Source organism: Pseudopipra pipra, chromosome 7, assembly GCF_036250125.1.
Source record: "Pseudopipra pipra isolate bDixPip1 chromosome 7, bDixPip1.hap1, whole genome shotgun sequence".
Classification (NCBI taxonomy): domain Eukaryota; kingdom Metazoa; phylum Chordata; class Aves; order Passeriformes; family Pipridae; genus Pseudopipra; species Pseudopipra pipra.
This window is the reverse complement of record NC_087555.1, coordinates 22,550,160-22,575,914: the sequence shown is the minus strand read 5'-3', so window position 1 is coordinate 22,575,914 and position 25,755 is coordinate 22,550,160. Positions and strand designations below refer to the sequence as shown.

General features: G+C 42.3%; 2 protein-coding genes across 4 annotated transcripts in view; both read left to right on the top strand.

The window, feature by feature from the left end:
• The window catches only part of PSMD14 (proteasome 26S subunit, non-ATPase 14), a 46,423-nt gene extending 32,712 nt beyond the window's left edge, over positions 1–13,711 (top strand). For both annotated transcript variants that reach the window (XM_064661074.1, XM_064661075.1), the window contains exons 9-13: positions 4,279–4,386; positions 7,521–7,595; positions 9,945–10,070; positions 11,057–11,119; positions 13,294–13,711. In XM_064661074.1, coding sequence (XP_064517144.1) covers positions 4,279–4,386; positions 7,521–7,595; positions 9,945–10,070; positions 11,057–11,119; positions 13,294–13,392 — 471 coding nt within the window. In that variant the 3' untranslated portion in view covers positions 13,393–13,711. The remainder of the gene's footprint in view (positions 1–4,278; positions 4,387–7,520; positions 7,596–9,944; positions 10,071–11,056; positions 11,120–13,293) is intronic.
• Positions 13,712–17,842: 4,131 nt separating this feature from the next.
• Positions 17,843–24,088, top strand: TBR1 (T-box brain transcription factor 1). Of its 2 annotated transcripts, XM_064661073.1 has the most exons (7): positions 17,843–18,639; positions 19,035–19,189; positions 19,536–19,657; positions 20,010–20,168; positions 21,017–21,078; positions 23,146–23,263; positions 23,369–24,088. In XM_064661073.1, exons 1-7 carry the CDS (start codon positions 17,948–17,950, stop codon positions 23,987–23,989), a joined length of 1,929 nt encoding a protein of 642 aa, XP_064517143.1. In that variant the 5' UTR covers positions 17,843–17,947; the 3' UTR covers positions 23,990–24,088. The 2 variants fall into 2 exon arrangements, with proteins under 2 accessions (XP_064517143.1, XP_064517142.1); XM_064661072.1 differs by having other exon boundaries at positions 23,146–24,088.
• Positions 24,089–25,755: the final 1,667 nt, after the last annotated feature.

Genomic DNA, 25,755 nt, shown 5'->3' with positions numbered 1-25,755 from the left:
ATTTACACTCCAGATAATTGTAAATTTTGTTTCTAAAAATACATTATATGGACTGTTGATCCCAGGCGAATGCTAAAAAAATACTGTATAGTTATTGTTTTTTAGATTATTATGCATTTTGAAGCTAAGACAGATGTACAAAAAGATGCAGTTTTTATTTTGTATTGGCAGCTTCCAAATATTTAGTATCTATTTCCAAGAGCTGCAATTAGTAAAGCATCCATGGTACTGAAATCCACACATCCCACAAGCTAATTATATTTGCAAGGTCAGATTGAATACATATTTTCAGAAAAATAAAGGGTTATATAAATGTGTCTTCTACTTGGCTGTTATATCACAGTTTGTTGATCTGGAGTATAATGTGTACAATTCACAAATTTGTCTGATAACAGAAAGTGGTGTGTGATTGTGTTTATTTTACTAACCAGTATATTCACAGCAATCACTTCCAAATATCTCTCCAGTAAAGATGTGTTAATTACAAAACAGACAAGGTCTTCTATTATATTAAAGCTACTAACAAGAAGACAGCAGGAATCACACATGTAAATAGCATCATCAACCCCTATTTTAGTCCTCTGTTTTGATCTGTGAGTTGCGCATAGACCAAAGGTGCTATTAAAGACTCAGTATATGAAATAGGCAGCATTATATGAACAAAATTTATTCAACAAGAAAACAGACCTTTAACATGAATTTAACAAGCCTGAGAAATTATAAACTCTCATATGCTGCAGATTCATGCAGTGATAATAAACAAAAAAGGAAAGTAAGAGGTTTCCTTAAGCTAGCCAAACTGCTAATGGTTTTGTTATAAGCTGTCTGCTGTTGAAATGACCTCTGAAAAGTCTGAAGACACTTACACAAGGAAAAATTAAATGGTCAGAGTGGTGAAAGAGTTGCACAATGGAAGTGCATTAAAAAAAAAAGAATCTACCTTCATATTTCTGGAAAACATCCCCGTGGCATAGACTTTTGTTCAACTTTTTAATGTCTTTTCAGAAAGGGAATTTAGCTTGAAGCTTGGAAACTGGAGTTTTTACTAAAAGATACATGCTGCATTAGGTAATTCAAGTGCAATGAAAGCTTAAAATTTTTGGTTGGGAAATAATGACTTCTTACTAACAAAAATCTAAGAAACTGAGTCGGGGGTTATACTGCTTTTAATTAATCCTTAGAATTTCTTTGTTCAAAATACTGTGTCAAAGTTTCCATTGTAGAATATGGGGTGACCGTGTTTCTGTCACCTGATTGCATCATGCTGTACTTTGAAATACACAAACGTAGAGATGAGACTTCAGCTTGTACACACCTCCAAGTGCTCACTGGGGCTTTTTTCTTGGATCTTACTGTGGCATAATTAACACCTACTTCACCCATTGCTCATTAGTACACTGGACATTAATGAGTCTATTTTTTTTTATGTAATCCGCTAAAGGTGGGACTGATTTATGCTCACTGTGAAAAAAGCAATTGCATTTCATAGAAATGAATATGTAGGATTTATTGTTGTATTTATGTTTTTATTGCGTATTAGGTCTATATTTAGCCTTCAGGTTGCTGAGCATGTTAGTTTCTTTAAGATGGTTGCTATAGTGATAGCAGCAAATTCCTTTAATCTTAGTGTAGTTAAAGTATTTAGTTCCCATTGGTCATTACAGTGCAACTGAGATGAAAAATACCATTTGCTCACATACTTTTTGTACCCCTTTGATTGTAGGAATTGCAGTTTTATCCCTTTTAAAATCATAACATTTGCGATTTGTGGGTTTAATTTTTCATACCACATTCTGTTAGATTTCTGTTTGTTCTGCTTTGGAAATACTTTCATGTCATTCCTTCAGGAGGACGGATAGAAAGTACAGTATTTTCCCAAACAGATAGTACCTGAAACATATCGGAAGTTACTTCAGGTCAGGATTAAGACGCTAGAGTAAAATTCAGTATCGCTTGGAAATATTTTAGCAACTCATTCTCATATTTTAATGTGAAATTTGACTAATCTTGAGAACACTAACTGAAATGTTGAATTTTCTTATTGAAACAAAATTAAATATTCTTTTTTTATTTTGGATTCTCCTTCTGTTTTACATGACTCAAGTCCCAAAAGAAATCCGTGCTGGTTGATGCCATTCTTTTTGGATAAGCTCAACATTGTCTAGTGAAACTCTTCATTAAACTGAGATCTAAAAGTGTGGCCATTAGTTATAAAGCAGCTCCTTGTCATTCTAGTATACTGCCAAGTTCATGTTCTTGCTCCTCAGGGTAAATTTTTACTTTCTTGGGGTTTTTTTCCCCTTATGTGACTAGTCTTGGGAGAACCTGTGTGGATTTCTTTTTTGCTTTGCTTGACTTTTAAATTTATACTGCCTGTTTGTTATGGTTGGGCATTTCCAGGTGTTCATAAATTAGAGCATCTGGTTAAAATGGAATACAGAGATATATACAAAAGCTTATCCACAAGAGTTTTGAGATAGAGAAAAATCTGATAGTGTTAAAAAAGGAAAAAAACCCCAGAGTTATTTTGTACGTTACGAGAAAGAGTGTATAGATATATAGAAACTGTTTCAGATATTTTTGAGAATTAAATTCTTTTAAATGTAATTCCTTTTTTTTTAGCATTGGTGTCAGATAGCATGCTTCTGCTGCATATTAAATCTGAATTGTAAGGTTTTTTGTCCAGAAAAAAAATATCACTGTCAACTCACTTTAATTGGGTCACGACATTTTTAATAAGATCATTTTTGGAAGGTTTTCTGCATGCAATTTTAAGACATGACACATGCAGATGGATCTGGCCAGCAGCTGAGAGTCCAGGCAACAGCCCGTAGTGGCACCCAGTCATTCAACACCACTGTCTCAACTGGGTGTCAGAAGTAAATACAACAGGTGATAAGTTGGTGGGCTTTTTCAGTTTACACTTGATAATTTATTTTATTATAAATACTTGCTGATTCACTTTATTTCCACATTAATGACCTCAATATTTGTCTTGTAATCTTAAAACCTGCATAGGTAGTTATTATTATTTGTGTAAATGGAGAGGAAAATGCTGGAACAAGGTAGGAGACTCGATGTCACTTTCTCTGAAGACTTTTAGTGACAGTGGTTGATTTCTTGTTTGCACAACATAAAAGATTTGGTTCAAATCTAATTCCTCGAAATACCAAACCAGCCATATAAAGAATCTGTTGTTGCCCAACTCACAGTATAAAGATGAAGAGAATAAAATTATAGAAAAGCTGTTAAAAGGAGATTTAAATTATTTAGTTTATTGAACTAGAATAACTCTTCACACATATGCAGACAAGATGCCTGCAAAGTCTGTCTGGTACTGTTTTGTGGAGGTACAAGGCTGTACGTGCACTGGTACAGTAAAAGTCTGGAACCTAAACAAAAATTCTTATCTTGCAGTTATAAACCTGTAATGGTGAGGATCCAGTAAGAGTGGGTTTGTGTGTATTGTTTGTACGTCCTTAGGTCTGTTTCACCTCATATAGGTGTTGGATGGGGGTGTGGTGATTATTGTATGGGACCGGGAAATTCTGTTTCGAAAAATTTTTGCAGATGAATTCAGCACAGGACAGAGTAAGAATCAGTGATGGGCTTACTTTATTTGTGATGAAATAGCACTGAATGCTACCTACTGTGTACCTTTAAATCATAAATGACCTTGATTTTCTTTTACTCTGTTTTTCACTCGTGAGCATGACACTGACAAGGACTTTTTAATCCATCAGACAGTTTATAGACCCTTTCGTAGTCACAAGAAGCAAAAAGCATCTGACTAGAAGGGAATACATGGGGCAAGTTCCTTGCTGGCTATAATTTTGTTGTCATTTCAAGTATTGTGGTAGTATAATTGATGTGACAGGACTGGGCTTTAGACTTGGTCCCTTAGCTTGTGCTCACTTTCAGTTTTAGTCTCTCTCTGTCATTCATTTTGATTGGATAAGATTTAGGTGACAAACATATGCATAGCTTTGAAGCTTAGAGTAAGTGTACACAAAATTCAATGTTATATGATGATATGATGTATATAAAACTTGCAGTTCCATGGAAAAGGTAATAATTGGTGTCACCTTACAATACAAGGTAGTGTAGTGTGCTGATCACATAGCCAGCAGGAGGCTCTTTTTTATTAATATTATAATTAAATGATTTTCTGGATAAAGGCCAAAAACAGATGAGAGTTGATTGTGCCTTGTCCACTGTTGCTTGGCTCTATTAGTTGCATTTTATAAAAAGAATTGACTTGACATCTTGTTTTTACAGGTTGTTATTGATGCCTTCAGATTGATCAATGCTAATATGATGGTCTTAGGACATGAACCAAGACAAACAACTTCAAATCTGGGTCACTTAAACAAGCCATCTATCCAGGTAAACCCAATGCTGATAGTCCTGTAAATGTCAAGATTTATTAATTACTTTTGGGGAAAGGTAGCTAAAAACTGTAGGTTACAAATTATTTATTGTTCTCTATAGCATTTTTCCATGCTTTTATAATTGATGGGATTCATCAATGGAGATATATATGTCAGGGGTTTAAAATTCAGCCCTAAATTAGCTACCTAAGTGGGAATGAATGTATTAAATGTGTACAACAAATGTTCAAGTACAGATTTATGGAAATGCAAACTTTTAAAAGCGACAATTGATGACATAATATGTGATGCAAGATAGTTACTGTTTTCAGCCCTGCAATTTAAAAACTGCTGCTTATTAACATCTCAGCTTTAAGATAAGTAACTTAAAGGTAAGTTACTCTAAAGTAAATTGTGGAAGAAGTTCCCTCTTCATCTTGTCTTTTTACTGTTTTTTTTTAGAGATTCTTGCTTATTATGTAATCTAGACTAAACCTTGTATTGTGTCTTAAATAATTAATTTCTGATTTTTATGTAATGCAGTAATTTGTTGGAAAAATGGTGGAGGAGGATATTCCGTGGATAAAATGAGTGCGTGATTGGCTTCTGCTGTAATGTTTCTTTTGAATACACATTTGTGAAACGTAAACATTCAAAGTTTGATTTCTAAACTTGACTTTCACTAGTAAGACAAAAGTCTTCATCAAAGCAAGCCTTTATTTTGAGAAGTAGCTCCTATCCTGAAACAAGTGTTCTCTGGAGAGTTAATGCTTGTATCCCTGTCATTCTTCTGCCTCAGTGTTTTTTCCTTTAAAAACTTGCCTCCCTTACTGTGTATTCTAAAAGGCATGTGTACTTGGAACCGTGAAGCCCAATCCCTGCTTTTTTGTTCCGTTACTTGAACAATAGAAGTAATATTTGCTAAATAAAAGTCCAAGAAAAAGACCATACACTAGTCACAGCAGAACTGAAATAAAGGCTGAACTTCTGCTGTAAGAGGACCATCCTTTATGAGGTACTAGACTGCCATACCCCTGTCTTTCAAAAGAGCAGGTTTTTTGTTATTAATGTGTTGAAACCCTTTATTTATAAAAAATGCTAGCAAAAAAAAGTCTTTAAATTAAAGTGTCTGCTTCAGGAGGCTCTTTTACTTTTTATTTTTTAATTGGTTAAAACTGCAAATAGTCATGAATAAGAAATAAGGAGCTAGTACTCTTGATTGGATGTAGGCAAGCCCATGCTTGCATGTTTCAGGGCTTTTCTAACTGGGCTTTCCTAGACCATGTGTAATGCTTTCCCTTGGAAACCCCTGTAGTATTGTTCAGCTTCATTATTTTAAGATCACTGTCACTACAGCATGGCATATTTTGGCCATGGGAGTTTGGGGTTTCTGTTGTTGAAGTGGGTATTTTTTGTTTGTGTTCATTTTTTGCAAGGTGGCAGTGAGCTGTTGCAAGTGTCACTGTTAAGCTAAAAATCATAGTTTTAAATGACTCTGTTCTTAAAACTGCAAGGGCTCTCACAGTGTTGTGTTGCTTTTATTTTAGGACCATGAATAGAATTCTGACCCAGTTGAGGACAGAAGCAAACTAAATATTTCAGCTAGGCCAGAAGCAGGAATTTCCTTAAAATCTCAGCAATAAGAATAATAGAATAGTACATGCCTTGACTTTGTTCCTTCCTTTGTGTGTGTGTGTGTGTTTTTCTTGTGTTCCCTTATCAACAGCTCTTTTTACAGTTGTTTATTTTTTACATTTGTCCACTCTTTTCAAGAATGGGTTTTGAAAAGGGAGAAGAAAGGAAGGGATAGTAGGAGAAGGCAAAGATATTTGTCAAATTTTAAGAGCTTGAGAAAACTTCCTAAGTATCTCTAATGCACCTGAGTTTAAACACAAGCACCAAAATCTCACATGCAATCATTTTGAGTGAGATAAGAAGATGGTAGTGGAAACTACTTACTGCTAATAGTTTCAACTATAAATTACTTGATTGATGGTAAGACCTGTATGTTACAATTTTAATTAGAATAAGTGGACAAGTAATGGTTATCTCTAACTGCTGTTCTCATAAACATAACTATTCAAGTAGTTTTCTATCTTTGTATATGTGTTTGCAAAAGAAATGTGTTTAAAATGCATGTGAGAACATTTTCAGCTTTCATACAGGTAATATTGGAACGCTGAAATGTTAAGTTGCGTAAGATGCAAATGCACATTCATTTTGTATAGCTCTAAAACATATTTAAATATAAATAAGTGGAATGCCCGAAACATAAGAAATACTTACCACTAATTCAGCATATTGTATGTATGATTTATCATATCTCATTTTTAAATGTATACTTCATTTATAAAATTTTATTTGACTATTAGACAATTTTAATTGTGATGAGGATTTATCATAGAATTTTTAAGCCCCCAAATATTAATCCAAATCGCCCTTAGGTCATAAATAAAAAAAAAAAATGCACATAAACAAAATAGAAGATAGATGCATACAGCTATCACTTAACCTAATCTCAGTAGCTCAGGCTGTGATGTACAAGTTTAACAAATTCACAAAGGGCATAGTTATAATAAAAAAGTGGTCTTTTTTTTAATTTAAAGTTAAAAATTGGCTGTAATATCCAAGGTTGATTTGATGCACATAGTCTGACTGATAACTGAGGTCTTTACTCACTACTTCAGGTATTCTCTCTTTGTGTTGTACCTTTGAGAATGAACTGGGAATGTTGACAGTGGTTTTAAATAAATAGATAGCTAATACTCTTTTGTTTGTAACAGAGCCCAATATTTTAATAGAAGTGATAATCAAATTTATTGAGAGAGGAAGGATTTGAGAGAAATATGTTTGTGCATATGTATCGGTCAAATGTTTGCAGGCAGTTACCATTTTTTCTTATTATAGTTGTTACTGTGTGAAGAAAATCTGTGGTTTAGAAATAGAAAGCATAACTGTCAGTAAATGAACACTAAAAGAGAAATAGGTCCAGGTATATTTACTTGATACCTGCTTGTTATCTCTGTGTATTTGTTTGGTTTTTTTTTTTTATTTGAGTCATGTTTGAAGGTGGTTGTACTTCAATGAGCTTTTCCCTTCTAATATTTCTTCATTTCAGTGGAGGTTAAATTTTTCTCCTGAATTTTACAGGCACTAATTCATGGACTAAACAGACATTACTATTCCATCACCATCAACTACAGGAAGAATGAACTAGAACAGAAGGTAATTGTTTCGGGTTTTATTCAGAGGACAAAGAACATTATTCAAACTGTTTAAGATTTTTGGCAATATTCTGATTTCAACTGCTGTTACTTTTCAGTAGTTGTTTTAACTCTCTTGGAGTAGATGGCTTCTCTTGCAGAAAGCACTTGGATATGTAGTCATGATGATGAAACTTTCCAAAACCACATTCTAGTAACCATATAAATAGTTTGATAACACTTTTGTCCATGTATTATGGAGAGACCTTACGCTGTTCTCTGCACTTAACTGGTTTGTGCGAAGTTTCATGTTTTCAGTGATGAAGCTGAAAGACCTACTAGCTGCCTTTCAGCTGGAATTCCTGAAACTAGGAGCCCATGTTTTCCAAAATGGAATTGTATAACCAAGGGATGTTGGGTTTTTATTGGCTACAGTCACTTCGACAGAAGGTATTTCAAGTTGATATGAATGGAGCTCCCCAAGACTTTGCTGAATATGAGGAAGTAGTCATGTCCTGCATTTACAGAAGAAATATTATTAAGTGACTTGCAACATATGTTGTCTTTTACTTTTGCATCAAACTGCCTCAAGCAAAATCTAGCCTGGCCATCAGAACCAGGAAGAGAAACCAGGGGCTGGGGATGGGGGGAAAGTAAGGAAGAGAAAGGTTTATTTATCATATACAGAAGTCAATTCTTGAAAAGCCAGATTCTGTCCTCAATTATACCTGTGTATGCTTATAGCCTCATTAGGGTTATAAATTTATCTCATAGCTGAAGTTTATGATAAGATGGTCAGAATAGTTTTTGCACTTAATTTGGACTTTTAGAGAGTTACAAGTAATAATAAGAAAAAAAATAATAATGGAAGAATATGTGTGCAAATCAGGGAGTTAGAGAGAATTTGTGAGATGCACAACTGTTTTTAGGGCAGTATCAGACTTTCAAGACCTCACTGTTACTTAAAAGAATAATGGATTCAACAAAACCAGCTCTCTCAGGAAATATCTGTGAAACATCCAGGGGTTATTGTTTCCATTCAAATGCAACAATATGGCAAATCCAATCTTCTCTGAAGTTCCAAGTGTTTATTTTTCTTTATTGGCTTTACATAAGTAAGTTATTACCTTTGCAAGTGGGAGAATAATCTTGAGAGAGTTAGGAAGACTTGAATCTGTGAGGCAACAACTCTCTCTCACATCTTTCATAAGGCAGCTTCGTACATATCTCAAACCCCCCTCGTGGTGGTGGTGATCTGTTGTCTCCATCTGTGGTAAGAAGAGTACAAGCTTCATGTATTAGATTAGGAGCTCATCACACCAAACCATAATTTTAAAATCAAGATAGCCTAGCTAAACTGTCCATATGCAGTTTGCCTACGACTCCTTCTGTCAGTAGCTAAGATCTTGCTAATACAAATTATGACACAAACTTTCAACTCAGTTCATGTGTTTCAAAGCCAGGTTTCTTTGAAAGCTGTACACAGGATGAAACAGGTACTTTTATTCAGCTGATAGCGGTTACAAGTTTTACCAGTTCTCAAAGCTGTCTAGTAAATGTTTGCAAATGGAAGGTAAACTGAAACTTCTTGCTGAAAGGGTTCTCGCTACAGTCCTCGAGCATTCAGAAGATCCATAAAATATGCTTTCTTTATTCATGAAAATACAGAAATTGCCTTTGTAGCTATTCCTTCACTCTTTCAAGAACGACATCTGTGTCAAGTAAGGCATTTCAAATATTTCTAATAGTGCCTGTGTTTACCACTGTCAAAACTCTACAACACTTTATCATGTTATTAGGGCTGTTTATTTTGTAGGAGGACAAAGACACAAGAAGTCATGCTTTGCTTGCTTAGAAAGTTCACTTCATCATAACTCTGTGAGTTGCATGCATACAGATCAGATAAGTAGTGAATGAATTATTGATTATGAATTTAATCCAAACATTAAAATATTTTTCAGTTTTGTCAGAGGGCAGAAGCTTTAACTATTCCTTATTTGGCAGCTAAAGTATTCACCTTTCTGTTAGCTCTTCTACAATGCTGTTGTGCATTCTCAACCTTCAGCAAAAATACAAAATCCCAGAAAGCAAACCTTCATATTCCTATCAAAGTAAATGTGGCCCAGGTCTCCATGCCTCATTTTCATATTTAGAGTTCAAGAAGTTTGATCTTGAAAAATGTATGCAAAATCTATCATCTACTCTAGCAGAATAGTTGATGATTGTACTTCCTGTATTTAAACACTGACATTGTAAGATCTTTTTTTAAATTATATTCTTATTATTATAAATTGGGTTTCTGTCAAAGAGATCTTCATCGTATTGTGAAAGTATTTTCTGATGAATGCTCTAAAGCGGTTTTCTTTTGCAGATGTTGCTAAATTTGCATAAGAAGAGTTGGATGGAAGGTTTGACACTTCAGGACTACAGTGACCATTGCAAACTCAATGAAACAGTAGTGAAGGAGATGTTAGAATTAGCTAAGAATTACAACAAGGTATTCATATCCTATAATGATAGTATAACTGCAGCTGTGTTTATGAAGTGAAAAAATTATTTACTTCATTTCATAAGGAGTTGATCATCGCAAATTTTATTCAGAATGACTGTGGTTCTTAGTAATCAACTACATATCATTTCTGTCTGACGTTGCCTATATTAGCTTTGCCACCCAACTTTTTGCCCTAAGCTGTCAAAGTGTTTAAGTACATATTTTGCTTTGAAATATGAGTAATCACATCAATTTTGTATTTTTACTTACTGAAGAGAATATAAGATTCCTGTAGATCAAAATAATCAGTTAATCATATTTTTCAATCCTTCAGTCAAGGACTGTTTGATCACTATAGCACAGTAAAGGTTATCTATCTATATCAGTCCAGTAGATAGATAAATAATAAATATTTAGAACACATTCCAGAGCCCAATTCAATGTTCTTGTTAGATAAGAAATTTGTTATTGGTGTGTAAGGAAGAGGAATCACAGCTACTTTTACTGTTTTAATACTGGCACTTAGAAATATTTCTTAGAAATACTTGATCTCAACGAGCACTCTAGGAGCAGTAAGCGTGTTAGTCATTCTTGATGAGTGCTGGGTTTTTTCACTTCTTAGAAGTCCTTAAAACCAAAATTCATTATTATGTTCACTTTTGGTTCTGCTTTACTGGTTTAACTATGTTCAACTATCTTTAACTTTTGATACTACTCATTTCAGATTTTTGCTCAGTAACAGTTTTGTGAATATCTGACAATAAAACCATTCATGAATATTTGCCTTGATCTTTTGCACTAACACTTGGTAATTAAAACCACGTCTGCTGAAAAGCTGAAGTACTTTTCCTTTTGACTTTCTGAAATGTGTTGCTGTTTGATTTTTTTTTTTTTTTTTTTTTGAGGAAGAGAATTGTATTTTGAGAATCTGTGGCTTGGGGAGAAAGTAAATGAAATCTGAAACACTGACCTTTTCTGTGTTTCTTTCACAGGCTGTTGAGGAAGAAGATAAGATGACACCTGAACAGCTGGCAATAAAAAATGTTGGCAAGCAGGTGAGGTGTGATGAATTAGAGTGAGGTGGAATGATATGCTTCGTTCATTCTAAATACTAATTTTTTTTACATGTGCGTAGGTGATTTTAATTCTACGTGCATGATATTCTCAACACTTTAAGTAATAAATTTATTTTTGTTGAAGGTTGGGTAAGGAACTGGGCTTTTGACTATAGGTAACCAGCAGAATATCTGCAACCCATGTTCTACATGTGTTTGTATTACCTGCTGAGGAGCAGTGTTGAGATTTGGGTTTTCTTTTTTCTTCTTCTTTTGTTTTAACTTCTTCTGAGAGGCATAAAGACATCCAAGTCTGTGTCAGGGAAGCCCAAACTGTGGAGGTTTTTAAAAAGTAGTAATCATGGAAACAAAGGTGGGAGTGTTATTTATACATTATCGTGGCTAAAGAGCCAGCTCACCCCAGTCCTCAGTTCACGAACACACTGTCAGTGCTGTGCTCTGATCCACACACAGGCAAGTAAGCTGTGTTCCTTTGTGTTGGTGCTTGAGGAAAACACTTCAGGACCATAGCTGAAACTGAAAACACCCACTCGATTCATTCCATCCCTTTACAGTGTCAGGATATAATGTCTTTATAGATAAAGCTCAACAGAAAACTATTTCTGTATTTGATTTCAACATAAAGATTGAAGAAATATGCTTTTGTGACCAAGAGGGGAGCAAAGCAGATTTGTAAGAGCTTGTGTTCAAATTCAAGAAGGACAATGGAAACAAGAAATAGCTTTTAAAGTATCTAGCGTGTCCTTAAAGAACCAGTATTTATTGTATTGCTAGTAGCAGTAGAAGAATTTAAAGGATTCTGGATTGCTCTTATGTGTCAGCTTCTAGCAGCAATGTCATAACACATCTGCACTATTGTTCAGTCACTCGTGTATTTCTGTAGCATTCAGAACAATGGAGTTTATGCACACCTACACATACATAAATATATACATATAAAATATGTAAGAAGGGTTGTATTTTAAGGGTTATGAAGTCATCTCAAACAGAACTTGAGCTTCACTAGCTGTTACGCACACATGAAAAAAATCTGTCTTGATACAGTTCTTCAAAAAGCAAAGAAATTTTTTCCTGTTAAAATTTTGAAGTTTTCTTTAAATTAAAAAATTGTTCAGTGAAGTAATTTTCAAGTGGGTTTTTGATGGAACTTACATAAAAAAGCCTTGTAAACAAAGAGCCTCTCACAATAGGGATATAATGTTATTAGGTGCTTGATTTATTAGGAACAGAAAGAATATTGGTGTGATCTGTGAAAATTAGTTACTTAAGAAGGAAAGCTCACACAGATTTTCTAGCACACTTCTATGTAAACTTAGATGGGTTCATTACATTTCGACAGTAATTCTTTTTTAAAAAAACTTCTAATTCCCATGCATGATTGTCTTCCATATTTTAATTTCTTTACACAAAAGAATGCTACAATAATACTATAATGAATTATAGAGATTTTTTTAAATGTGCCTGATATTTTTGCAGTATTTGGAGATTAATTACTCAATATCGATTGTGAAATTGAAGAAGTGCATGAGTATGATTTTCAACCAGAATAATCTCATTTTTCTATGCAGATGCCCACAAATGCCCACATCAATTGAGTAATGGTGTGTGGGGATGTGTATTTTCAGAAAACTGCTCAGGCTTAACATTCAATTTCTCAGAACATTTGAACAGAGCATTGTACATGTTTTGTGGGTATAGATATGCTAATTTTCTTGCAGTCAACACAACTATTCAAAGACTGTGTTAGATGATGCTTGAGGCTTTACAGGATTAGAACACACATTTGTGCAAAGATCTGAAAACAAATTGCAATGTACCAGAACCAAGATTAAAATATTGGCCTTAGTGAGATGTATAGTAAATTTCACATATTGTGTGTTGTCCTTAAAACTCACAGCTGTCATGGTTACTCTTCAGTTGCTGGATAGAAATTTACTTCCTAAACCTATCCTCAACTTAACTGTTAGTATGGACAAATAAAATCTTCTTCACGGAAATTCAGTCATTTGGTAGATCTTGCTAGAATGGAAAATGTAGGAGCATTACTGGCCTGTGTTCATTAACTCATGGACATCTTAAGTAGTCCTGAAATACATGAAATTCTTCAGAGATGTGTTTCAGTCATTCCTCTCATGGCATCCTTTGTATTTCAGGACCCCAAACGTCATTTAGAAGAGCATGTGGACGTGCTGATGACCTCAAACATTGTCCAGTGTTTAGCTGCTATGTTGGATACAGTTGTATTTAAATAACCAATTTACCGTTTGTGATGCTTTCTGTGTATATTTGTTTATTGTTTCTAATACTCACAAGACAGAGACTGTTGAGGCTCTATTTGATTAAACAGAGACATCTGACTTTTGCAATGTAAGCGCATCACTATAACACCTTTCAGTCTCTAATTGTGCATTTGCTTCAATTTCTTTATGTCAGGGTCCTCACAGATTACAAAGTATTCAAGAACACGTGGGCAAAAATGTATTACATTTTCATTTAATATTTGGGGGGAAAATCAGTAATACATATATATTTTGATTGTTGCAACTTAATAAAAATACATTTACAAACCTGTTTTAAGTTCTGGGCAATCATTTTTGAAAAAGGAAATAAGAGAGTAGAAAAAGTATTATTAAAGACTTGTTTCTACCCACTGTAAAACTACTGAGATATTAATTACTAGGACAGCAAAAATTCTCTAATGGAATTTGGCTCCCATTGATTACCAGATACTCTCATGGAGATTTAAAAAAAAATAAAATAAACCACAAAAATTGTAGTAGTGCTTAATTCTGAGGATGTATAAAACCCAAAATGCTGAAAATTCCCGTCAGCTCCCTTTGAATATTATTCAAACCCTAATATCTACAGAAGACAACTGACCTTAAAAAAAATAATTCAGTTGCTGATAACTGAATCACACAACTCTCACAAGTGGTGTCATAAATAGCAGTATTCTGAGAATAAACATTAAAGTGGTAGAGGCTGTTTTAGGTTACATGAACTCCCGTGAAAGAGAACATACACGAGATGTCCATATATATAAATATATGGAAAGAGTCCCAACTAGAATATGACATTTCCACTGACTGGGGAGGGAAACACAGGAGGGCAGGTGGGTTGGCTGCTTGGTTTGAAGCAGACAAAGCCAAATAACTGGGTTTAGGGAGTGGCTCTGGGTTTTGGGCAGGGGGCTGCCCAAATTTGGAATTTTTTGTTGGGGTGGGGGTTTTTTTCAACTAGTGGATGGTACTTAGACTGATTTGATTCTTGTGTCTGGGCAGAAGTTTTATTTTTCTGTTTACTGTTGGTTTTTTTTTCAATAAATGACAATAATAGTAGCAAGCAAATATTTTAAAACTAGATACATCTCTTGTTGAAGATGATTTTTTAAAAATTTGACTTCTTGTTTGCATACTAAAGGAATAACCCTAAAATTGTCTTATTTTCTGGTTTATGCCCAATATTTTTCTATTTACTTACTCTTTACCATTCAAAGATTTTTCTTTTGTTTGGAATTTCTTATTTAGGCCTTTTAATTTACTATTTTAGAATAACTCTCTCTCAAAGTATATTTAGCATGCACTTACTTCAGAGGGAAACATGCAGATTTTTGCAGCTGCCCTCCTTATGGCCTTCCCTCTGCCCCCACAGTAGGCAGTGGAATATCAGGCTGGGAAAATGGAGACATACCAAACCACATTTGCCTGAGTGTAGTTAAATTGAAGTACTTTCTGGCGATTTACACTGAAAACCTGCGTGTCCTTGAGGAAGGCTGTATTTGGGCCTTGCTGTTGTGGGATATGGGCACCCCGGGGTGAGATGGGGCAGGAGCTGATTGGGGGACCTGCCCTGGGGCTCCTCTGCCAGTGGGGCTCTGCATCCTTGCCGCTCTCTACTCCCACGCGCACGTGTAACACCACGAGGGAGACAGAGTTTGGCAGGTCGTGGGTAACATGGCACTGCAGAGCAGAAGAGAAGCTAGCGCAGTGCTGCAGTGTATACATGCGTGAGAGGCTGGTGTAAGCAGGGAGACAAACCAGTGAGTCTTGCATATTCTAAATTAATTTTGACAAATGTACATCTTGCAGAGGGTAGCTGAAGGGAGTCTGTTGGAGATGCAGATCTGTAGTATAAGCTTGTGCTGTGGTACCCTGCTTTCTGTTCGCTCCTCAGTTTGACTTGGAGGCACAATTTTCCATTTACCAAGATGTTTCATGAATAATAAAAAGGTAGTTTTTTGGGGCATCTTTCCTTATATTTGTCCAGTGCTTTAGAGCTACACAAAGGATTTGGAAGAGTGTGTGTATGCGGTAACCTGAAAAGCAGCAGCCCATATACCATCTTGGAGGAAGAAAGAGGTTTTCAAGCAGCCTCCTTCTGAGCCTCCAGCCGCAATGGAGCAGACCTTCATTAGCAGCTTGACCCCTTGTCACCTGTCAACGCGAAGGACGGGCATATTGTATTAGCAAACCTCTCTACATTCTATGACGATTCTGTAACACCACCTGCCATTGCATATCCCCCTATTATACCAGTTTAGGAGTTGTGCTCTGAAGATTTTTGGCATATATTAGCACTTCCATGTGATTGGCAGCATACCACTGAATTCATTGCAGCTCTGCATCTATATGGGTGTAGCTCTGTAATTCAGGGCAGCGTTTCCGAGGGTTTATCTGTGTTTTGATCCATCTCCTGCCTGTATAAGTCCATTACCTTTCTGTTGGTTCAAGCAGGGAAAGGGAAGGGTGAGCACGATGGTGAAACAAGTGTCAGAAACATTAGTTAGAACTGATAATAATAAAACTATTTTCTTAGCACTGAAAGAAGGTAGTGTATGGAAAGTTGCATGCACTGTACCACCCGACTGTGACTGGAACAGTGAACTGCTTGCTTTTTGCTTCATAATTTATCTTATTAGAATCATTTCCTTGCAGAGAGAGTGTGTATGTTGGCATTTATGAAACACTAAATAACTGAAGTAGCTCACGGTTAAGCAAAGTAAATGACCACGAGATGAGAGCATTGAAATACACATTCTGACAAGTCATCCTGGTTCTAGTCTTCTCTGGATTTGAGTTTGCAAAAGTTTCAGCCTGGCTTCAGGCAATTGTACGATTGTTTGGTCTTATTATGTGATGGTTCAGATCGCATTAGTTGTCAGTTGAATTTGAAGCCGGCTGCTGATGTCACTTGGGAAGAGATGTGGTCTGTAAAATACCTGAGGTCCAAACCGCTAAGGGGACAATACTGAGAAAAATGGAAGAGGAGAGGAGAGCTCCTCCCTGGGTAAAAATAAAACCCAAAATCCAACACCCCCCCCCAAAAAAAAAAAAAAATCAACAAAACAAGAAAAAACAAAACTTGTGCTTTTAAAAACTCTCAAGGTTTTCTAGGAAGGGAAATTGAGACTGGTGCTTGGCAGAGGAGGGGTGGCGAGCGGGTCCCCTGAACTCAGGCGCATCTTCACGCCTTGGATGGTCCCGCTTTCAGTAGCCCGAGGCTCTACCGGGAACACCGCGGGACCCACGGGCCGGTCCCTCCTCTAACTGGGGGTCTCCGCAGCCCTCCGAAGGTGCCCGGGCCTTGCCCGCCCCGCCCGGGTGTCACCGGGGCCGCGGCCGCCGCTCTCCCCTGGGTTCGGCTGCGACCGCGGCTCTGCCGAGACACCCCTGGGCAGAGGGGGCCGGCGGCTCCTTCCGCAGCACCCCCGTGGTTTGGGCTTCTCCGCTACGCCCGAACCTGCCGACCGAGCCGGGCCGGGGCCGCGGCTCATGGCAAGGGTGCTACCAAAAATCTAGGGCTGTCCGCGGGACCGAGCACGGAGGGGAAAGCAGGCACCGGGTGGAAAGAAATCCGGAGCAGGATGGGAGGTGGACGCCTTCCACGCTGTTTTGCTGATAATCTCCGGCATTACGGCTCCCAGATAAAATATTTATTTACTAAAGAACCCGTAAACATCGCAGCAAATACATTAGGGCACTTCGGCTGCGGGGCTTATGATTATTTCAGAAGTTAAAAGAGATGATACGCGGCCGCTGTCAGCGGGGATGGAGGGTGTATTTTCCCCCGCAAAGCAGGCGCGGGTGGGAAGGGTGGGGGCGTTGTGCCGGGGGTCGCTCAGAAGAGGTGGGGGAGAAGGGCTGCGCCCCGCTGGGGACAAACCGCGGGAGTGAGCTGAGGGCAGCGGCTGCCCAGCCCGGCGCTCCCCTCGTAACCGGTCCCCGAAGCCCCCAGGACCCGCTCTCCATCCTGACGCACAAAGGTAGAGGACACGCGCGCAATATTTGGGGAATCGTAGGGTTTGGATTTATTTTCCAGCCGTAGTCAAAAAAAAAAAAGCTGGAAAGGTCACATAATAATGAGCTCTCACAGCAAACACACTCTTCCCTTCCCCCTTTCCCTTCCTTCTATCTCACAATAAAATCATCTCCTTCAATTTGCCATGATCATCGCGACCAGGAGCCAGGTGATTATCCTAATTAATGTCTATCTAATTAAATTACTGTCAGCGGTTAACCAATGGCAGAAGCCGTTTCATCCTCTCCACAAGCAGCAAGATCAAAAGTGAGTCTTTCCTGATTGCTGCATAGTGTCAATTGGCCAATCTCTTCTCCCTGGGAAGGGAGGAAGGAAAAAAAAAAAAAAAAAAAAAAAAAAAAAAAAAAAAAAAGTAAATCAAACGTTTGGGAAGCATTTGGTGGATGAAGTGCTTTCTGCCTAGTGAGGGTCCCAGGATGTCTAGCTTCTGATACTAAGGAGCCCTTTCAGATCCAGGGACTGAAGGGTTATTACTGTGGTGCTAGAGCTATGCAGCTGGAGCATTGTCTTTCTCCCTCTATCATGCTCTCCAAGAAATTTCTCAATGTGAGCAGCAGTTACCCACATGCAGGCGGATCTGAGCTTGCCTTGCATGATCATCCCATTATCTCGACCACTGACAACCTGGAGAGAAGTTCACCTTTGAAAAAAATTACCAGGGGGATGACGAATCAGTCAGATACAGACAATTTTCCTGACTCCAAGGACACACCAGGGGACGTCCAGAGAAATAAACTCTCTCCCGTCTTGGACGGGGTCTCTGAGCTTCGTCACAGTTTCGATGGATCTGCTGCAGATCGCTATCTGCTCTCTCAGTCCAGCCAGCCCCAGTCTGCTGCCTCTGCTCCTAGTACCATGTTCCCTTATCCCAGCCAGCATGGACCTGCTCACCCAGCCTTCTCCATCGCCAGCCCCAGCCGCTACATGGCTCACCATCCTGTGATCACCAACGGAGCTTATAACAGCCTCCTGTCCAACTCTTCTCCGCAAGGCTACCCCACGGCGGGCTACCCGTACCCCCAGCAGTATGGCCATTCCTACCAAGGGGCACCTTTCTACCAGTTCTCCTCCACCCAGCCGGGGCTGGTTCCTGGCAAGGCTCAGGTCTACCTGTGCAACAGGCCACTCTGGCTGAAATTTCACCGGCACCAGACGGAGATGATCATCACGAAGCAGGGAAGGTAAGCCACCGCGCGGACCCTCGCTGGGTGTCGGGGCTGAGCCGCGGGCTCCGCAGCGGGAGCCGCCCGGAGCCTCCGCCGCCCCGGCGGAGCCGTCCGCCCGTCACCGGGGTCCCTGTCCTGGTCGTCGGGAGCGTCGGTGCCGGTTCCCACCGGGGCACCATTCCTTGCCTCCCTCCAAGTTCCCGCGCCCGCTGCCCTCATCCCTTCCCCGCGGAAAGCTCGACTCTCCGGGGAGGGGATTTCTCTTGATTTTTATTTTCCGGTCAATACCGGCAGTCGTGAGGATAAAGCACAACGGCTGGTTCCTTCGCGTGTGCCTGTCGCTGGTTTGCTTTCCTTCTTCCCTTTCGTTTTTCTTTTCCTTTTTTTTTTTTTTTTTTTTTTTCTTATAGGCGCATGTTCCCTTTCCTAAGCTTTAATATTTCTGGTCTCGACCCCACGGCTCACTACAATATTTTTGTGGATGTAATTTTGGCGGATCCCAACCACTGGAGATTTCAGGGAGGCAAATGGGTTCCTTGCGGCAAGGCGGACACCAATGTACAAGGCAAGTTTCTCCAATTAACACTTTTTCCGACACATAGTAGGTGAGAATGATTAATTAATGCCTTCGTGAACTGGCTCTGGCGAATTCTTAAACGCGAATGAGCCAACGATGCCTTTTTCTTTTTTGTTTTTCTTTTTTTTTTTTTTTTATACGGAGGGTGGAGGAGAAAGTAAAATGTGTTCGGAAAGAGCTGTTTTAATCCTTTTCGGTTAAAATTAAGGCAGTTTTGGCAGTAAAATATTGGTAACCTAACGGGGTCCTTCGCCCTCGTGTGCTGCTTCAGGGGCAGAACCCGAGGTATACGCGAGAACTGTGATGTGGTTGTGTTTTTGGCTGTTTTGCTTAGGAAACCGGGTTTACATGCACCCCGACTCCCCCAACACGGGAGCCCACTGGATGCGCCAGGAAATCTCCTTTGGGAAACTAAAACTTACAAACAATAAAGGAGCATCAAACAACAACGGACAGGTCAGTGGGGGAACGCAGGCGCTCTGCTAGAATTATTTTTATTGCTTCAGGCAAAATCCTGCCGTTTCGGAAAGGACGTGTATTTTTTTAGATTGTGTCGTTAGGTGAAAATAAAAGGGGGGGTGGTGGTGAGAAAGTCCTCCCGTCTTTTTGCCATGGGCCTCGACGCCCCCGAGCGCGTCGCCCAAGGTGGCACCGCTGCCCGGTGCGGCCGGAGGAGCCCGCAGCCGTCCCAGGGAGGCGGCGGCCAGCGGACATCGTTCTCCTCGTCGTTCTCTCTCTAATTTCTTCTTCCCTTTTTTTTTTTTTTTTTTTCCCGCGGCCCCCTCCCTCCTTTTGCCATGCCTGACAGATGGTGGTTTTGCAGTCCCTCCACAAGTACCAGCCCCGCTTGCATGTGGTGGAGGTGAACGAAGATGGGACAGAGGATACCAACCAGCCGGGCAGAGTGCAGACCTTCACCTTCCCTGAGACCCAGTTCATAGCAGTCACCGCCTACCAAAACACCGATGTAAAGAGCTCCCTGGTTTATTCCGCTCGCGGTCGCCGCGCTCCCCGCAGGACACCCCGCCAGGGCCGGCCCGGAGGCTGCGCGCTCTCCCCCGGGTCTCCGGCGCCGCGAGATGAGCCTCCCTGTCTCTCCCTTTATGCCATTCCGCCCTGACCAGTTCCAAGCACGGCCATAGCCGCTCGCGCCGTCTTCAGCCCGGGAGCCCCCTCCCGCAGCGGCATCGCCCTCCCCTCCAGGCCGGGCGCGATCCTGCCCCTCCGCCCGGGGCTGGGCGCTGCTTCGCGTTTATCTCCCAGTCGGAAACAGCTCAGTTAGCTGTTAAGCTGTTAGCTTAAGCTTTAAGTCTGCAAGGATCAATTAACATCCTCATTGATTGCGCCGGGGGTGACAGAGAAACTTCCTCAAATTAAAAGCTCGTTAATGCCTTGGATGTGTTTCGGAGTGGTCTGTCTTTGCTACAGACTGGTGCCCCCTTTTCAAATGACATATGTTCAGTCCACATTCGCGCCTTAATTATTTTTCTCCATGCAAATGCAAACTCTTAGATACCGTTCTGTCGTACGTTTTGCCTCATTTCTGGATTTCAATATCTTCATACGCCTGCAGTAGGAATTCTGACACGTCTTAAAACATGGGGTTAAATACTAAATTTTATCGTACTTTTTACAATAAGGCAAATCTTAAAATTAGACTGTGATGTCTATAAGCACGCCAGATCTTTATTTTTCACGGTTTAAAAGCAATTTGATTGATTAGAGTAAACCTTAGTCCTTTAAAAACGTGTTGGCTGCAGCAGGGTATATTTTTCAGGCTTTCACAACGTCAGTTCTGTTCCTCTCTTTCTCTAGATCACACAGCTGAAAATAGATCACAACCCTTTCGCAAAAGGATTCCGAGACAATTATGACACGTAAGTAAACCTGATTTTTATTACCCTTCTACCGGCTGCTCACACATGTCAAAGGGGGAAGCTTTAGGATGCGGGCTGGCTTAATTTCACACCGAGATGTGTAATGTCAGGCTTTTCCAGAGCCCTCCGGGAGCAAGGCACCCGCCCGCTCCCGCGCAGGGGCTGTCCCTGCGGCGGGGCCCCACTCAGCCCTGCGGCCGCCTCCACGCCTGGGGCCGCGCTGCCCGCACCTGAGTCCGCATCTCGCTTTGGCACTTGCGGCGGTTTTGTTGTTGGTTTTTCCTGGCACGTATCTTGGCGCCTCTTTCCAAGTTTCCGTTTCACTTGCGCACAAGGGCTCCGAAAAAAGCACCCGAGCATCACGGGCTCAGTCCCCGGCAACCCGCCGGGTCTGCATCATCCCGGGGGCCGCAGAGCCGGTGTCCAGAGGGAAATGTCTTCATGTCGTTTTGTTCTTCTCCGGGGTTGGATTTTTTTTTCGCCCTCCTCTCCCTTCTGGGTGGAGCTAAAGCCTCAGAAGTTTTAATCGTTGTTTGTCCCTGTACTGCTTCTGCCCGTCCGCCTGTGAGGCGTTCCCACGGTTTGACCCACCAGCCATGCCCTCTGCGGCAGATGCGGCTGGTGCCGCTCCGAGTGAGGCTCCGGGAGGGCGTCAACCCCCGACCCCCGCCGCCGCCTTTCCCGGCCCTCGGGTCTCGAATGGGGATATCCTGGCCTAGCAGGCCTGCCGGAAGGCTTCCCCTGCCTCGGGGTAAGCTGGAGGTGGAGGGCGCAGGGCGGCTCACACGCCCGAGGGGGCGGGCGGTTTTGGAACTGACCTGCCCCGCTGCAAGCTCCAGGTCTGCGGGACAGGACCCCGGCTTTGAGAAGGGAAGCCTTTTTCCTTTCTAAACTGCGGCGGGAAGCGGCCTCCCTTGGAGCGCCTCAGCGCGTGTCTTCAGCGCCTTCTTCAACCTCTCTCTGCTGGACCGTAGTCTAGCACCCACCAGCAGCAGGATTTCAGGACAAGCGTGGAAACGACGCCGAGAGCTGAACTAGTGAGAGAGGGGCCCGAGGCCGAGCTCTAACTCTCCTCAGGGGGCAGCTTGTGCTGCGGCCGCTGTCTTCCACGGGCGGGGGTCGCGGCGGCTGTGGAGGGGAGCCGGCCTGTCCCTGGTGCCACGGAGGGCGGCAGCCGGGCCTGCCCCCTCTCCGGGACCTCTGCGAGGAGTATGTGCAGCCTTTGGAAAGGCTGCGCGGCCTTCGCCCCCAGCCACAAGTGCTTTTCTCTTTTTAATAGGAAAAAAACTTTATAGGGAGTCACTTGAAAGGAGACGGGGGGAGGGGGAAGCTTCAATGTTGTCTAGCACGTTGAATTTGTTTAAGGGCCAAGTTTATTTTGGATAAGAAATTCCAGGAGGCGTGGAGGGTTAATTAAAGCACAGTTTTAGCCTGAAGTAAATACAGATAGTAGTTATTCATCCATTAAAGTTTTTATAATCGCAAATTGCAGCCCAGCATGGGAGAATTATATATAGGCCATGCAGGGAACACTGGAAGTGTCTGGCTTTACATTTCCTACAGTAGGTGTTTAAAGATTAGCTTAATTTAAACTGGGTAAAATGTTGATGGTTCGTCTGCGACTCCCAATAATAAGTGTTAAACAGCCGATAGAATTCCGTAGTCTGCCACTCATGCTGTTCGCGGCAAATGACCGGGCTGCCTGTTGCGCATGTGGCGGGACCGGTCAATGTGTCACCGCGCGGGATTTCACGCCGTTGGGATGCGGGTTCGGACCCGAGAGAGGGATCTCGGCCCCGTCAAGAAATGGCCAACAGGTTACGAATGATTTGCTCTTCGTGCTTCCCCCCGTCTTTCTTTCCTCTTCCCCGTTAAAGGCCATAGGCGCTACTGGTGCCAGAGGCAAAGCCCGGAGAGGAGCGCAGGCTCCCGGGTCGGGCAGGAGCGCGCTGGGACGGCGCCGTCCCTTCCCGTCCGTCCCCCGAGGGCTGCGGCCGGCCGGGTGCCGCGCCGAGGAGGGCGCCGGGCTGCGGCGGACACCCAGCTCTCTCCCCTTCTCTTGGGCAGGATCTACACGGGCTGCGACATGGACCGGCTGACGCCTTCCCCCAACGACTCGCCCCGCTCGCAGATCGTGCCCGGGGCCCGCTACGCCATGGCCGGCTCCTTCCTCCAGGACCAGTTCGTGAGTAACTACGCCAAGTCCCGCTTCCACCCCGGGGCAGGAGCCGGCCCGGGGCCCGGCGCCGACCGCAGCGTGCCCCACACCAACGGGCTGCTCTCCCCACAGCAAGCCGAGGACCCGGGGGCCCCCTCGCCGCAGCGCTGGTTCGTCGCCCCCGCCAACAACCGCCTCGACTTCGCCGCCTCCGCCTACGACACGGCCACCGACTTCGCCGGCAACGCGGCCACGCTGCTGTCCTACGCGGCCGCGGGAGTCAAGGCGCTGCCGCTGCAGGCGGCCGGCTGCGCCGGGCGGCCGCTGGGCTACTATGCCGACCCCTCGGGCTGGGGGGCCCGCAGCCCCCCGCAGTACTGCAGCAAGTCGGGCTCCGTGCTCTCCTGCTGGCCCAACAGCGCGGCGGCGGCGCGCATGGCCGCCGGCAATCCCTACCTGGGGGAGGAGGCGGAGAGCCTGGCCCCCGAGCGGTCCCCTTTGCCGGGCGCCGAGGACTCCAAGCCCAAAGATTTGTCCGACTCCAGCTGGATCGAGACGCCGTCGTCCATTAAATCCATCGACTCCTCTGATTCTGGGATTTACGAGCAGGCCAAAAGGAGGCGGATCTCCCCCTCGGACACCCCGGTGTCCGAGAGCTCCTCGCCCCTCAAGAGCGAGGTGCTTACCCAGCGGGACTGCGAAAAGACCTGCGCCAAGGACATCGGCTACTACGGCTTCTACTCGCACAGCTAGGCGCGGCCGCCGGCCCGCCGTCCTTTTGCACAATAACTCCTCTGCGTTAGCGCACTGACCCCCGCCCCTGATGCCCCATCCGTGCCCCGGCCCGGCCCGGCCCGGCAGGGAGGCAGGCAGGCAGGCTGAGCCGCGGCCGCCGCCGCCCCCCCCGCCCCGCTCCCCGCCCGGCCCGGCCCGGCCCGGCGGCGCCCCGGGGGCGTAGGGGGCACTGCCGATCCGAAACCCACTGATCAGTAGGATGCTTAGACTCTCAAACCGTACAGCGCTTCCTTCCTTTTACCACGGATGGATTCTAGGGGAAACAGTAATAGTGGGGAAAAGAGCCTGTGAAATGCCTGTACATAGTATTTAATTTATTGTAACAGACTACTTTTCTTTGGTTCTGTTTATTTATTATTTGTTTGGATTTTTTGTTTTGTTTTCATTGTGAAGTTACAAAACTTAAATCCTGTTTAAATTTCTTTACCCCCTTGCCCGCACTTTGCTCCCTCTTCCTCGTGCCCCTCCCCAGGTACACTCTTCCTAAATGCCTCTGGAAATATAAGTGGTCCGTAGCTGTAGCAGCGAGTAATGGGTTTCTCACTTTCTCTCCAATTCCTCGCATGAAATAATTACGCGGTGCCCTGGGCTAACACAGCTAAGGAATAGCTCAGTTTTCCCTTCAAAAGAACAGAAATACATCTCGTAGGAAAGTCGATTAAAGTAGCATGACGCCTTCCAAAAGCAAAATTAACTGCCTCTTATTTTTCTTTAAAAGGAATAGCTCGAGATCAGCAATATTATTTTCTGTGGTATCCCCCCGTCCGCCCCCAAGTGCCAAATCCATTACTGGTCCCCGCAGGTGCCAAATATGCTGACAAACTATTTTCAAATTTCTTTGCAGTTCCCCCCTCTTTCTTTATATTGCTGTAAATCTTTGTAATGAATAATCTAAAAAAAAAAAAAAAAGGAAAAAAAGAAAAAAAAAAGAAAAAAAGGAAAAAAAAAGAAAAAAAGAAGAAAAAAGATATAGACGACTGAATTGTTGGTAACCATAGTGTAGTCCAGTGAAGATGAGTTGTGAGTTGTATATTTTACTGCATTTAGTTTTGGAATTGACTTTTTCATAAAGTAGCTGACCGAGATCTGACTTCCTGGGGAATCAAATGCACATCGAAAGTAAGAGTGATCTTTCCTGTAAGCCTCTTATTACATTATTGAAGGAGAAATAATATCCCTCCAGGACTCCCCCCCGGTGAAGCAGAATAAGTCTTCGAATTTTGAGTAGCAAATCTATACAATTAACACATTTTTATATGGAAAAAACACCAATTACAAACTGAAATATGCATCAGGCTAAATATTCAGTCTAGATTACACTCGATGGGGAAATTTCCTAATAGAAATTCAGGGTCATAAACGTGTGTATATTTTTGACTCTTCTGTAAATCGAATGTTGTGATTTTTATATTTGTTCTGTTACGTCTGTGGAACTGAATAATTTATACCAGTACATGCTCCATTGAGAAATGTTTCGGTTTTTGCCCGTTTGTATCGTCTGTGTATAACAAGTAAAATAAACCTGGCAAAACATTAACGTCGTGTTGGAAAAAGCACTTCGCCGTTTTGCAAGCAGGATATCGGGTGCGGCTAAGGAGAAGAGGCTGGCGGAGCTCTCCGCGAGGCTCTGGGGCGGGAGTCCCGCCGCTGCCCTCCCTGATCGAGGTGGTCGGCTTGCCCCGCGTTTGTCCTTTTTTTTTGGTGGGGGGGAAGAGTGTAGCGGA

Coding starts and splice junctions, on each gene's coding strand:
- TBR1 (XM_064661072.1), top strand. CDS start 17,948: ATGCAGCTGGAGCATTGTCTTTCTCCCTCTATCATGCTCTCCAAGAAA. Junction 18,640..19,034: donor ATCATCACGAAGCAGGGAAG/GTAAGCCACCGC, acceptor TTTTTCTTATAG/GCGCATGTTCCCTTTCCTAA. Junction 21,079..23,145: donor TTCCGAGACAATTATGACAC/GTAAGTAAACCT, acceptor TCTCTTGGGCAG/GATCTACACGGGCTGCGACA.